The 15,251-nt window shown below is 45.4% G+C and overlaps 1 protein-coding gene across 1 annotated transcript in view; it reads left to right on the top strand.

The window, feature by feature from the left end:
• Positions 1 to 2,847: 2,847 nt before the first annotated feature.
• LOC118402277 (homer protein homolog 3-like) overlaps positions 2,848 to 15,251 on the top strand; it is a 40,450-nt gene continuing 28,046 nt past the window's right edge. Inside the window, exons 1-5 of the mRNA XM_035800336.2 lie at positions 2,848 to 3,398; positions 3,759 to 3,807; positions 12,547 to 12,703; positions 14,024 to 14,155; positions 14,324 to 14,431. Of these exons, the coding sequence (XP_035656229.1) occupies positions 3,785 to 3,807; positions 12,547 to 12,703; positions 14,024 to 14,155; positions 14,324 to 14,431 (420 nt within the window). The 5' untranslated portion in view covers positions 2,848 to 3,398; positions 3,759 to 3,784. The remainder of the gene's footprint in view (positions 3,399 to 3,758; positions 3,808 to 12,546; positions 12,704 to 14,023; positions 14,156 to 14,323; positions 14,432 to 15,251) is intronic.

Genomic DNA, 15,251 nt, shown 5'->3' with positions numbered 1-15,251 from the left:
TAAACAGCTTGGAAAATTCCAGAAAATGCCATGGCTTTAGAAGCTTCTGATTGGCTAATTGATATAATTTGAGTCAATTGGAGGTGTACCTGTGGATGTATTTCAAGGCCTACCTTCAAACGCAATGCCTCTGCTTGACGTCATGGGAAAATCTAAAGAAATCAGCCAAGAACTCAGATAAAAAATTGTAGACCTCCACAAGTCTGGTTCATCCTTGGGAGCAATTTCTAAATGCCTGAAGGTACCACGTTCATCTGTACAAACAATAGTACGCACTTATAAACAGCATGGGGCCACGCAGCCGTCATACCGCTCAGGAAGGAGATGCGTTCTGTCTCCTAGATATGAACGTACTTTTGTGCGAGAAGTGCAAATCAATCCCAGAAAAACAGCATGGACCTTGTGAAGATGCTGGAGGAAACCGATACAAAAGTATATCAACAGTCAAACGAGTCCTATATCGACATAACCTGAAAGGCTGCTCAAGCAAGGAAGAAGCCACTGCTCCAAAACCACCATAAAAAAGCCAGACTACGGTTTGCAACTGCACATGGGGACAAATATCGTACTTTTTGGAGAAATGTCCTCTGGTCTGATGAAACACAAATAGAACTGTTTAGCCATAATGGCCATTGTTATGTTTGGAGGAAAAATGGGGAGGCTTGCAAGCCGAAGAACTCCATCCCATCCGTGAAGCACGGACCCAAGTCAAACAATTTAAAGGAAATGCTACCAAATACAAATTGAGTGTATGTAAAACTTCTGACCCACTGTGAACGTGATGAAAGAAACAAAAGCTGAAATAAATAATTCTCTCTACTATTATTCTGACATTTCACATTCTTCTGTAGCTCAGTTGGTAGAGCATGGCGCTTGTAACGCCAGGGTAGTGGGTTCAATTCCCAGGACCACCCATACGTAGAATGTATGCACACATGACTGTAAGTCGCTTTGGATAAAAGCGTCCGCTAAATGGCATATATTATTATTATTAAATAAAGTGCTGATCCTAACTGACCTAAAACGGGGAATTTTTTACTTGGATTAAATGTCAGGAATTGTGAAAAACCGAGTTTAAATGTAGTTGACTAAGATGTATGTAAACATCTGACTTCAACTGTAGTTACAGCTGACCAAAGTAGGAGTCAGACACACACACACATGAAACATCACACACTTACTTCCGGTATTGGAGTTGGTTCTGTGGGCCGGGTGGATGGGGCACCAGCATCCTTCTCATGAATCCTCCTCACGATGGCTGCAGAAGCTGGGGTCCTTGGATTGAGGTTCAACTAGGATTTACAGAGTAGACCTACAAAAATCCACCATATCTTACCCAGCTCCTCGAGAAAGCTGTCTCCTCTGGAGCTTCTCTCCGTCCCAATCTGGGTTCAACATCATCCAGATGACAAATGTGCACGTTGTATGAGCTGGTCTGGTGTCTCGGTTATCGAAGCGGATAATCTTGGAAATAATGTGGAAGTTTTCCAGAGACGTTGCATGGAAAAGTTATCTGCCAGTTTCTGCATCCCACATGGATTCTGTGGATTCTGCATTGGATCTGAAAACACCAACAAGGATAACAACCCTAAAGTATGCATGTAAATGAGTTTGGTCCATCTCTCCCCAATAACACACCTTCCTTCCATATTAGTGCAGCCCAGAATGATTTTCTGGATGGTTTCTGGGATGAACAGTTCAAAAGAAGACTATGTCCTGCACATAAGTAACCTCCATCCGCGTCGGTCCTGGTTGCATCCTTATCACTTTGGCAGCCATGCGGGGTGGCTCATTCCTTCAGCAAGAAGACCATTCAATTTCACTTTTTTTTTTACATCTGTATTTCTCCTCCTTCAGGCTGCTGATGATCTGGTTGCTGATGGGCTGGTCCTGGACAGGCTGAGGGTCAATCTCAACCTCTCCTTCCAACTCACTGTCAGACTCTGAATTGACAGAGACATGATCCTCATATTCGGAAGATTTTTCATCTTCCAAAGAGGAAGGACGCTCCTTCCACACCAGCTTCTCTCTCTGCAAAACAATATTTCTAAGGTCCTCTGAGCAGAGATTATTTTTGCCATACTGATTGATTGTGGTAAGGAGCCACACATGCAAAGCTATTTATGTATGTCCCTCCCCCAATTTGCACCTGGCTGGGGTAGAGTGTGGGAAAATACATTATTTCGATATGTTGTAAAAAAAAATAAAAAAAATATAATAAATGAAATAATCTATTGTAATAACATTGTGCAGGATCCCGCAAGACATTGTGTAGTTTCACACACTACCATGGGTAAATAGTGCGAGAAAAGCGGGAGACAGGCAGGGAGACAGACAGGTTCTTGGTGTTATGTTGAAACAGCAGGCCCAGGGAGGAGGAAGACAAAGTGAAGTCACACAGCAAACTTTTTTGTTTGGTTTTTACTTGTTTTCACCTACACACACACTTTTCCACACTTTTATTATTTATTATTATGTAATATAAATGTGTAGGGGGGTACACAGTGTGCACTAAATAAAAATGTGTTATTTTACAGAAAATGTGCCAAGGTCCATGAGTCTCAGGTTGAAAACAATAATGAAATGTATAATTTTTATTTTAGTAAACTTTGAAAATGGGTCCCACAGTCCCCAACACCACACAAGGGTTAAGGAATTTGTTTTAATGTGAGCAATGTAAAAAATTAAACACTGTACTTAATTAGTGTTAAGTAGGCCATATTTATTTGCCTATGGTCAACAATGAAGTAGTTTACAGGTTTGGTCACTGTAAAATTAAATGGAATTTGACCCACCACCAAACTGTAACCAGCAGGTGGTGGTATATTGACTGATTATAAACACAACTGTAGGAAATCGTTACCATGAAGCGCTGCACCGCGCGAGGTTCTTGACGGGATAAGAAATGTAACCAATATAAAAGTAGCGATACTTTGTAGCCTACCAGTGCATAACACTGTATGCTTGCGTCTCACATTGAGCCGTCAAGAGGAGTATAGCCTAGAACCAGAGCTTCGCGGGGCACTGCGCTACAACAAGGTTACTGAAGTACAGCCAAAGAGAAGAAAATCGGAGAAATATACACATGATGGACCGCCCGGACTGTGGCAACTGATACACATTGCTCCAGTTTAGTGATGCCATCGATGTCCAACGTCGTGGTTAGCCTTTCCAAGTGAAGGGACAGAGCGAATATAATTTCTTTGCCAGCTAATGTCCACAGTAGCCTATTCACAGTCAAGTCTTGCCCTTTGCAGTGAAATTCCGGTGGTAAATTGGGAAGCATCCGTATCCGGACACAGGAGAGGAAGGATTTCAGCGCCACTATTCTAAAACATAAAGGAGCCCATATTAGATCTGGATCAATACATCTCATTAATATTTTACAACGACATGAGGTGAGTGTTTCGAGTAACTATTCAACTCTCAATGACTTATTGCATTGGACCGCTGCTAAATTTGCTATGAGAGAAAAGTTTAGGCTATGCTGCAGTCAGGACCATATTTCAATAGTCGGGACAATTCGTTTTCATATTTGTGTACACAAACCTTGATCTGTAAATTGAAAGGCTATTGTTACATTGACCATCCGGTCACTTTTTCCCCCCGGTCATTATTATCTAGTCCAGTTGTCTGTTAATGTCAAAATATTGTTTGTTGTTGAAACCATAATCTTGATGTGCATACATGAAGATTACGTTTTCACCCGAAACATTTTGTAACACTAATCAGTGTGTGTTAATTTCCTTCTTCCATAGAAAGAACACATATCCTGCTTAATAAGATGTATCCACACCATCGAGAAAGGTAAGTGGCTGTTATTTGGGATTTATGTTTCATTTCAGTGGTGATATCCTCTCCTGAACACCTACTCAATAGCCCCTATTGTCTGTTGTCAGTGGTGGCATAATGACCACAAAGTCCAAAGACTTCCCAACAGTTGTCAGTAAAAGTATTGGTGTAATGACCTTGGGATGCCTATGACTCTTACAGGACCTCTACTTCAACAAGACGAGAGAGAGTCTTCTCTTGTGTCTTATGGAGTAGTAGTCTGATAGTGCACGGATCTGTGATCACAACGCAAGTATGTCAAATGGCTCTGGAATTACATTTACAAGTTTTGGAGTGATGTTGATGTTGCATCTGAGAATATCGCACTAGATTCATTGTTTCTTGATGTTATATTGATAATAAGTGGTTTCAAACTTGATTTACAAAGTAAACCAGTTAGTGTTTATGCTGTTTATCCGTTTATCTCATGTTATGTTAGTGGTACTGCAGAGACCAGCACTACCTTATTTGAGCAGTACATTTATGTAATTGCTCTAAGGCCACTGTTGGGCTATTATTGCTGTACTCATTCAGGGAGAGTAGTACTCGCCCAGCACAGAATCTCCTCTACAGAAGCATCCAGGGAAATTGTTCTGTTTACAGCGTGGAGAGGAATCTACTGTAATAATATGCCAAGAAACTGATAGTGGGAGTGGTACACCATTCTACAAAAAGAGAACATGAATTAAAGTGGTTGTTAATCATAATAGATATAGGAAAAGCATCGTTGTGGAATTTCCATCACCAGAAGCTTGTTTTTCATTATCTGAAATCGGATTCTTCTCCCTACCTCTATCCTGGTGGAATTCAGCTCACCTATTTAACAGCTGGAGCATATCTAATGAAACCAATCAATATTTTCAAACCATGTGCAGGGTACAAATTAGGGCCCTCTATCACAATTCAAATATAAATGTGAGGACCCCCCTGAAGTTGTGACTGTATGTGTGTGCGCGCGACTGTGCACATACTGTGTGTGTGTGTGCGTGTGCATGTGCGTGCCTGTGTCTGTGCAGCATATGTACACACAGCACACGTACGCACATCCCACTAAGCCATGTCCATCTGTTTAACATGAAGGATGAATAGTAGATCCTGGAAAGAGATCCGTTATCCATTTAGCTCCAACAGAGAGACAGTCGTCTGAAACACTGAAACATCTGGCTTGCGCTGTGCCTGATGCAAGCCCTCAGGTCTCTCGTAGCGCCACACCTCCTTGGCACTGGAGGAATGTGTGTGGAGGTTAAAGAGGCAGCTCCCTGGCGTCCCGGTGGCTCAGGCTCTGCAGGGTGATCTCATCGCATTGGGGTGATCCCTATGGAGCCGGGAGCCAGTAATGTTGCTCCCTATGATAGAGGCTTGAAGGACAAACCCAACTGACCAAAAGACCAATCAGATGGATGGTGGGTGTAGCTCAGTCCCCATAGAGGATCATTTCTCATGCCTGGTCAAAGTTGGGCTGACAAACCCTTCCCTAATTTTTCGGCACCAAACGTTCCATGGTAATAACAATCTAACCCAGAATGTCAATCAATTTTCTCATATGTAAACTAATAATCGGGAAGCTTCGGTGCCAACATGGTAGTCGCTGAATTTCCATGTCTCAAAGTGAGATTGCCGAACTTTGTAGCCTACCGTTTCTGTCCGACTCTGTTCCACAGCACTGCTTCCGTCCCCTGCCTGGCCAACCCTCTGATCAGTGTCTGTCTGAGCCTGGGGTGACTGCCAGCCTTATAGAAGCTGCTTATTAAGCATGAGATCAGCTGACAAGAGTGGGATTACTGTGTGATGAGACAGAAAATTACAGCTCAGGGTTTTTATCAGGGAGTTTGCCAAACATGGTCCACAAGCCCATCGGGGTGTGTGTGTGTGTTAGAGAGGGGGAGAGAGAGTCTGTGGGTCTGCTTTGATGGTAGTTGTTATTAGCAGTAGGGTTAATGTGAAGAAAAGTCTTGACGTGGAAAGTAATAACTCTGGCTAGCAACCAATAGTTGTCATTGAATTGTTTTGGTATACTTGGGATTCTTGAGGTTGGAATGTTAGGCCTACGCTAATTTACAACAAAATGAGATTTAGAGATCCTGGCACATAGAATTAGAGCAAAGATTCAACACCCATTAACCTAAATCTGCTTACCTTCATCACCGAAGAGGTCAGACTAGAGTTCATTTGAATACAGTTTAATGTGCACAGTGACCTGGTATTTGCCATGTCTTAAATCATCCATTAATGATCTAGTTGATATTCGTGCTAGATTTATTTTACTTATCGCAATCATCAGCCAACGAAATGGACAGGATCGTCACTACCATATGTTGTTGTAATAATACACACTAGTACTCATCCAATACACATTAAATCAGACACTTACACCCATATCATGTCGTACATGTCAATATGAGATGTAGTGGGTACTTTATACCATCAACCCTCTAACTGCAGTGGAGTGTATGTCCTGAATAGTTTGTACAGCTTTGAATTGAATACGATGAGGGTGAAAAAAGCAAACTATCAATCTGCAGCTACGTGTCAAGGTATAATCCTTTTGACCTTACTGCGTACATAATCCAATGGCTTTTTGAATGAAAGTTTTTTTTTATAGCCTATACTCGTCTCCTCACATTTTACATTGGTTGTTAAGCAGACGCTCTTATCCAGAGCAACATAGTGTGTTCATCTTAAAATGACTAGGTGTGTAACGTATACGCTGGGAGTCAGAAAGCAGGTGCAGAAGGTGAGTTTAATACTGAACAAATACAAAAGAACAAACATGGGAAGCGTACCCCCCCGCCCCCCCCCCCAACGCCGGCCAGGGGGACAGCCCCATAGGCGAGTAGCGGTCTGGTCCGGACAGCGAGGGTGGAAATCTCGGATGATGTTGGGAACTAAAATGCCGTCCACCAGAACCCAACACCACTCTTCTGGACCGTACCCCTCTCCGTCCACCATGTACTGCAGCTGACCCTCACAACGTTGGGAGTCCAGAAGGTATCTGATGGCATAGGCGGGGCTTCTCTCGATGTTCAGGGGTGGTGGAGGGGACAGCATCAGCCATTGGACCAGGAACTACAGGTTTGAGGAGGGAAACATGAAAAGATGGTGAGATCCAGTAGTCAGTGGGGATCTGTAATCGGTATATTATTTCATTGACCCTCAGGAGGACTTTGAAAGGCCTCACAAACCGGGGTCTCAACTTCCGGTAGGGCAGGCGCAGTGGGAGGTTCCTGGTGGAGAGCCCTGTGGAGGAGTGACGAAGTGAGTTCTAGGTGTACTCCGCCCAGGGAAGGAGCCGGGCCCACTCCCCCTGCCGGCCCTGACAGTTACTCCAAATGAACCTCCCCAGCTCCTGGTTGATACTCTCCACCTGCCCATTGGACTGAGGCCGGTACCTCAGATGTGAGGTTGACCGTGACCCCCAGCTTCTCCATGAAGGCTCTCAGTGACATGGAGAGCATTAGGAAGACCAGGGAGAAGGATAAAACGGGAGAATTTGGAGAATCCGTCCACAACAACCATAACAGGTACGAAACCATCAGGGGAAGATCAGTAACAAAGTCTATGGACAGATGTGACCAAGGCGGCTGAGGCACTGGAAGGGGAAGTAGTTTCCCTGCTGGAGCATGCTGGGGAGATTTGGATTGGGTACATATGGCGCATGAGTTGACATAGTGGGTGATGTCCTGCGCCAAGGTGGCCACCAGTACTTCTCGGAGAGGGAATGGATGATGTTGCGGGTGATACCTGGGTGTCCAGTGGTGAGGGATGTAATGTGCCTAGGTCAACAGCCGATCTCTCACCCCCATGGGGACTTAGTGCGTTCTGGAGGGCAGGTAGCAGGAGCAGATATGAAGTTCAGGGAGGAGGCGAGGCCCTGGTCGATGAAGTGCCCAGCGGCACCGGAGTCCACTAGAGCTGTAGAGACAACACTTGAGGGCCAGCCAGCCAGTGAAATAGGAACCATAAAGTGTTTGGTGGGAAACGATGACAATGGCATACTCACTCCTAACCTGGGAAACGGAAGATCACGGGGCTGCCTGGGTTAGGGCGCACCGGACTCCGCTGAAGCTGGTGCCCCTCCTGGCCGCAATAGGAACAGAGCCCCAGCTGTCTCTGGCGACGCCGCTCTGCCACGGAGAGGTGTGTGGCCCGTACCTCCATGGGTTCAGGCTCTGCCTCAGGACGGCCAAAGGAGGGAGGAGAGTGGCGATGTGTACACCGGTGCTCCCGAAGAAGGTTATCCAGACGAATGGCCATCGAGATGAGAGTGTCAAAAGATATGTTGTCATCCCGACATGCCAACTCCGTCAGGACCTCCTTGCACAGTCCACTACGGAATAGAGGGCGGAGCGGTGGCTCATTCCATCCGCTGGAGGCTGCCACAGTCTGAAAGGTGAGGGCGTACTCTGCAACAGTCTGGGCCCTCTGCCGGTGCTGGAAAAGTCGCTCACCTCCCTCTCTGCCCTCTGGAGGATGGTCGAAGACTGCCCTGAACAGAGCCATGAACCTCTCATAGGAACCCAGCTCTTTCTCTCTCCCAGACGGCCGTAGCCCACTTCAACGCCCGTCTGGCCAGCAGGGATATTACCATGGCAACCTTGGACCTCTCGGTGGTGGGAGCTCTCATCTGATAGGCGAAATAGAGGGAGAACTGGAGTAGGAAGCCACAGAATTTCGATGGAGTACTGTCATATTTCTCTGGAAGGGACAGTCGGGCATCCCTGACCTGGGTGGAAGAATGGGTAGTGTGGGGGGCTGGCTCACTGTAACAACCCATGGTAGGAGGCTCTCTGATAGGGGTATAGAGAACCTCACTGGCGGTGTCGAGGCACTAGAGAACGTACCCAGTTTTGCCAGCTGGTCATGGTGTTTATGGAGTAGATACTGTAACCTTGTTCGTTAACCATCTGGAAGAGCGTTGAATCTTCTGCTGCTTCCATATTGTGAGGTGTCATTCTGTAACGTACAGGTGCAGAAGGTGAGTTTAATACTGAACAGATACAAAGAACAAACATGGGAAGCGTACTGAACGTGAGAGAAAACCAATAACATCTAAGGACTGATGACAACTGAGGATTAAATAAAGAGGGAGTAATCAGGGCATTGATAAAGTCGAGGTGTGTCTAATTATGGGATGCCGGTGTGCATAATGATTGTTTGCCAGAACCGATGGTTAGTAAACTGGCGACGTTTTTTTTTGTTAGTGGGGGAATAAGACTGAGATGTCTTATTTAAGATACTCTTTGTTTGAAGAAGTAGGGTTTCAGACATTTTTGGAAGATGGGCAGGGATAGGGGGAAGCTTCTTCCACCATTGGGGTACCAGGACAGAAAAGAGTTTTGACTGGGCTGAGCGGGAGCTGACCCCTGTAGGGTTAGGAGGGCCAAGAGACCTGAGGTGGCAGAACAGGGTGCTCGGGTTGGGGTGTAGGGTTTGAGCATAGCCTGAAGTTATGGACCAGGGTCTTGAAGTGCATGCAAGCTTAAAATGGAAGCCAGTAGAGTGTGCTTAGGAGCAGAGTGACATTGGATAACTTGAGAAGGATCAGCTAACCGTGGGTATGGCAAAGTGGGTATGGGAAAGTGGGGTGTACACCAAGCCGAGTGATTTGGTGTATAGAGAAAAGAGGAGAGGTCCTAGAAACGAGCCCTGGGGGACACCAATAGTGAGAGCATGTGGTGCAGACACAGATCCTCTCCACGTCACCTGGTAGGAGCGACCTGCCAGGTAGGATGCAATCCAGGAGTGTCCATAGTCTGAGACGTCTATCCTTGAGATGGTGGAGAGGATGTGATGGTTCAGTGTTGATGTCAGCGGGTAGATCTAGGAGGATGAGAATAGAGAAAAGAGAGTCAGCTTTTGCAGAGAAGAGAGCCTCCGTAACACAGAGGAGAGTGGTCTCAGTTTAGTGAGCCGTCTTAAAACTTGACTGGTTAGGGTCAAGAATGTCGTTCTGAGAGAGATAACATGAAAGTTGGTCATAGACAGCATGCTCAAGTGTTTTGGAAAGCATAGAAAGAAGGGATACTGGTCTGTAGTCAGAGGGGTCGAGTGTTGGTTTCTTGAGGAGGGAAGCGTCTCTGGCCGTCTTGAGCCAATGGTCAGGGAGGAAGGAAGTGAAGAATGGGAGGTCTCCAGAGATCGTCTGGAGGAGGGGATGGGGTCGAGTGGGAAGGTTGTTGGGTAGCTGGACATCACGGATATAAGGATTTCATCTGGAGAGAGGGTAGAAAGAGATCAAGGCATAGGGTAGTTCTGTGTAATTGGGACCAGTGGACTCAGTTGGCTGAGTGGCTGTCATCAACCTTTCTTTCAAAGTGGTTGACAAAGTCGTTCGCAGAGAGGAAAGGGGAGCTGGTGGAGGATTAAGGATGAGAAGAAGGTGGAAAAGGATTGGAGGCAGGAACTTGAAATGTATAGTGATAGAAAGCAGCTTTAGCAGCGCATGCAGAGGAAGAGAAGGTAGAGTAGAAGGATGATAGGTCCTCCAGAAATGAGTTTTCCTCCATTTTTGCTTAGCTGCCCATAGCCCTGTTCTGTGAGCTCGCAGTGAGTCACTCCGCCACGCAGCAGGAGGGGAGGGCCGAGCCGGCCTGGAGGAAAGGGGATAGTGAGAGTCATAGGATTCTGAAGGAGAGGAGAGTATGCTCAAAGGGACAGGAAACAGGAAAGAAAATGATTTAGCAGAAGGTATGATATGATAGAAGAGGAGAGAGTGGTGGGAGAGAGAGGGCGAAGAATGTGATGGCGCATGCCCATCTGGGAAGGCTGAGTGGGCTAGGTGGACTAAGTAGGTAGGGTTGGAGGATGGGGTGAGGGGGTTTGCAAGGAGATTAGTATGAGCAGCCTCTATTAAATGAGGCGCATTGCCTGCCTTGTGAGTGGGAGGGGACTGGGAAAAGGTGAGGTCTAAAGAGTAAAGTTGTGGAAAGAAAGAGGTGGAAAGAAATTGAGGTCAGGCGTCGGGAGGTTGAAGTCGCCCAGTACAATGAGTGGTGAGCCATCGTCAGGAATTTAGTTCATCAAGGTGTCAAACACATTGAGGAACTTTCCAAGGGCACCAGAGGGGTGTTCGACAAAGAAGATTCAATGAGTTAACCAGATAACTTTGATAAACAACCCAAAATAACTATTGATTTTCTGGTTCATTAAGAAATCTAAACGTATGTGTTTTTGGTGTTGAGTCAATTGGACCATGCCCATTTCAAGCTTTCTCAAAAGATCTAGTTTTAAATATTTTGTGGAAGTTCGCTAGCTAATTAATTTATTGATCCTGCTTTGTAGTGTATCCCTCCTGTCGGCGATAGATAACAACAGCTTGAGTGGACAAGTGACAGTGGCAGCATGGAATTCAAATGAGGAGATGGACAGGTGAGAGAGGGGGGGAAATAAAAAATCTCCACTGAAGAGAAATGAGTATCCCTTTGCCACCACCGCCACAACCAGATGCTCTTGGACTATGAGAGAACACATAGTCAGATGACGAAGTAGCAGTACTCTCTGAGGTAATCTATGTCTCCGTTAAGGTCAAAAAGTGTGGGGACTGAAGGACAACACGCCGCTCAGCACTGATTGATGATTACCTAGCAAAGATGAAGAAAGATACCCCCTCCAAAAGACACACCAACCAATTATCACAAAAGCTACTACTTAAATTGACCTGAAACCAGTTCAAGTCAATGTTTCAACCCTTCACAGCCACAAGTACTGAGCATTCAGCAGTTCAAACAGCAATGTTTTAGCAGGCTACTTGGTAGAGAGACAACACTTAACTACAATTGCCCAAGCCAGACTATACCAACAACAACAACTTATTGAAAAAGAAAAGATACTTAGGCTACTCTTGCAGAGATTGGTTGTCTTCCCTGGCTATAGATGAGGCACGGCCTCTCCACTTTGTCTAATTGCATTGCACAGTAACTCCCTCTCTGTGTACGATCTTTCCACTGCTGTCATTCAGATTTGGTTGAGTTTCCATTTTCCGTGCCACAGTTGCCAAACTAAACTCGAACGCCAGTGGCATTGTTGCTTTGAAATATTTACCTCGTTTCTAGGATACCTAGCATGGTCACACTGGCAGGAGCAGCGGTTGGGAGGGGACTTGTGCAAAGGTTCTGAGATTTTTAGTCGACGGTCTTGTGCCAACCACAACCCACTGGCAAATTAGAATAGGACATAAAGAGCTGCCAAAGGTGACGCCAACATCTGTAGCATTATGGCAGCCAGTCAGGTTTGGGAGCTATGCTCCATTATGGGAGGAATAGGAGGTTGTTTTTCCTCTGCGAAAGCACAAAGAAATTGCAGACGTCTTATTCATCAGAAAATGAACAGTAGGTCTTGATTAGAATATGAGTTGTCAATTGTTTAGTGAACTGTGTTCATTCAAAAATTTAAACTGAGAAGAAAATAATTATTTAGAAAAATGTGAGCCTTGGTCAAGTTGTCTTTGCATTAGTCTTCACATACTCTAATTTGCTGGGCCATGTTAAGGAGTATAAAATTATTGGCCACAATTTGTATGGGCCTTCTGTAGCTCAGTTGGTAGAGCATGGCGCTTGTAACGCCAGGGTAGTGGGTTCGATTCCCGGGACCACCCATACGTAGAATGTATGCACACATGACTGTAAGTCGCTTTGGATAAAAGCGTCTGCTAAATGGCATATATTATTATTATTATTGTCTTCACATGCTTAGCTCCATGTCCCCTCCTTGCCCCAGGGAGCAACCGATCTTCAGCGCCAGGGCCCATGTGTTCCAGATCGACCCGAACACCAAGAGGAACTGGATCCCTGCCAGTAAGCATGCCGTCACCGTCTCCTTCTTCTACGACGGCAACAGGAATGTGTACCGCATCATCAGCGTGGGCGGTACCAAGGTGAGCCAGGCAGCTGTGCTGTCCTGTACAGTGACTCTCTGGAACATGAATGCAGACAACAGTTAAGAGTATGTGAACGTGTGGTCTTGTCGAAAGCTCTGATTTAGGGAAACATCCTTTTCGAGAGATGTTCTTAGGACATTGCGGGACGGTTGAAAATATGGTCTCCAGAGGTGCTTTCAGTTCACAATCAATTTGCTTCTAGCCAACAAAAAAAAGCAATTTACAGTTTGACAAAGAGAGTAGCTAAAGATGGGTCTGGTATGTGTAGCAGATCAGTATTGGCATGTTTAAGATTGTGTTCACTCTTACTTTTTCCCGTACTCTCATTTATCCTTCCATCTCCAAAGACCTTGGTTGTTCACGAGGCTAAACATAAAATCAGTGGTTGTGGGCTTTTATTCATTTAAAAACAATTGAGCAATTGTTCAGTCAGTAAGAACTGGAATGTGAACAGAAACTCAATGTCACCAAACAGTGCTCATAAGATCAAGGCACAGATTCCTCACACGTTTTGAATTAATATTCCCCAATGCCGCCCTGTAATTTATCTGATCTCTTCTTAACACCTCTGGTCTGACCCACATTCCCCACTCCCAGCAGACCCTGTGGTCAGCAACTTAATTCCACCCATCTGTTGTCTGGCAACGTGGTAATCTTTTGTACCACGTCATGTGAAACATGTTGCCCCTGACTCTTGTAATCGTTTGTTTAAAAAGCTCCTCTTCTTTAAGCTTCCCTTGACCTCTGAGTGTGGAGTTTTAAGTCAGTCATATTATAGTAATTCTGCAGCTGATGCAGAAGTTTATAAATGGGTCTGCTTAATGTGTTTTCTCATGTGACGTGAAACCAAATGGAGGGGCTGTAGCCACTTCTCCGCACTGCCTGATGCAATGTTTGTTAATCTGGTCGGCCAGTCAAATAAATGCCATTTATTTGTTACGTCCTGAAAATAATGCAAGCCGTTGATTGCCATGCACCCACAGTCCAATCTAAAAGATGGGCATGTCATGCTATCAGAATAAGCTCAAAAGACATTTCCAAAGGAGATAACTGTTGACAGAGAAGATGTGTATAACCATCTGTTTGTACAATGGATTTGAAACAATCCATTTGGATATTATGAAAAGGCAAACGGATGCTTCCGTTATGATCGCAGATGTTTCACTTCTCTTTGTTCAAAGTCCGAGAGAACGAGTCCTCACGTTGGCACCAACGTGAACAATAATCTGTTGTGCATGATAGCTTTTGATGTTCATCAAGTGAGGTGAGGACCTACTACTGCAGTAAGCAATGATGTCCTCCTCCCTCTATCCCCAGGCCATTATCAACTGCACCATTACACCCAGCATGACGTTCACCAGGACCTCGCAGAAGTTTGGCCAATGGGCGGACAGCAGGGCCAACACGGTCTACGGCCTGGGCTTCGCTACAGAGCAGCAGCTGCATCAGGTGAAGATCTTCTAACTTCACTCTACACAAGGGTCTGGCGTCCCAAAATAATTCATTTGTTGAATTATGGACAACTCATTTATCTTGTGCGATCATCATTTTTAGATACATTATCCAAGGCTTACTGCAATGTCAAACTAAATGCATTTCGCTCTTGTCCGTCCTCAGTTTTCTGAGCGGTTTAAGGAGGTCAAAGAGGCTGCCCGTCTTGCACGCGAAAAGTCCCAGGATAAGATGGAGTTGGCCAACACAGCCCTCAGCATTGCTGCCCCACAGGTGAGCTCAGACAGAATGCTTTTAAGAGAAAAGCTTCTGAGGAGGAACTTTTGAATGTCTGCCGAACTCCTGCGGTACACATCGAGGTATTGCTATCTCCCGCCGGCTGCGAAAGAGAAACGGGATGGGAAGGAAGGCGTAAAAAAGGAAGAGCTGGGTCATTCGTCTCTGAGGAAAGTTAGAGGAAATCTAGGGCGATGGTAAAATTATCCCAATGCAGCCCAGTGCTCTGTCTGGCTGGTTATGTCTGCTCACTGCAGAAGCCTCTGAAATGATTTAATTGCATTGATCAATAGGCTATTTTGATTATGGTGGTCACATGTTAACAAAATGTGTAACATACAGCAGGGCCTGGGACCCCTTTTGTGGTAGCAAATTCATCAGGGGACCCTTTCGGAATCAGAACAACTTGAGTGAGATATAAAATGACATGCAATGAGTTTTACTATGACTTCAGCAGTGCATGGCCGGACGAACCAAGTCTCGGGAAGGAACATTTTAATAAAGGCATCGGAGAGAACCTTTTGCAGCTTTAAAAGCGAATATCATGCAATTCTACAAATGTTTCCATGTGTCAGAGAGAACGTTACAGTTTTAAAGTTTAAAGATGGAATCCGCAGTAGGGGGAAACGGCGCCACTGGCTGCTCCACCGGCTGCCTCGCCACCGTTATTGTTTTTGTTGCAGAGCTGAGGAGCGTGGTGAAGCATGGTAAAAAAGAATTGCACTACATATTGTGCTCTTCTATCGCACGTGCAAGGATGTCCAAGGGAAGTAACTTCTTTGTTGTTGTAATATCGAAAAACGGCTGTGTCAGTTTT

Source organism: Oncorhynchus keta, chromosome 23 (assembly GCF_023373465.1).
Source record: "Oncorhynchus keta strain PuntledgeMale-10-30-2019 chromosome 23, Oket_V2, whole genome shotgun sequence".
NCBI lineage: Eukaryota > Metazoa > Chordata > Actinopteri > Salmoniformes > Salmonidae > Oncorhynchus > Oncorhynchus keta.
This window is presented reverse-complemented; position numbering and strand designations above follow the sequence as displayed.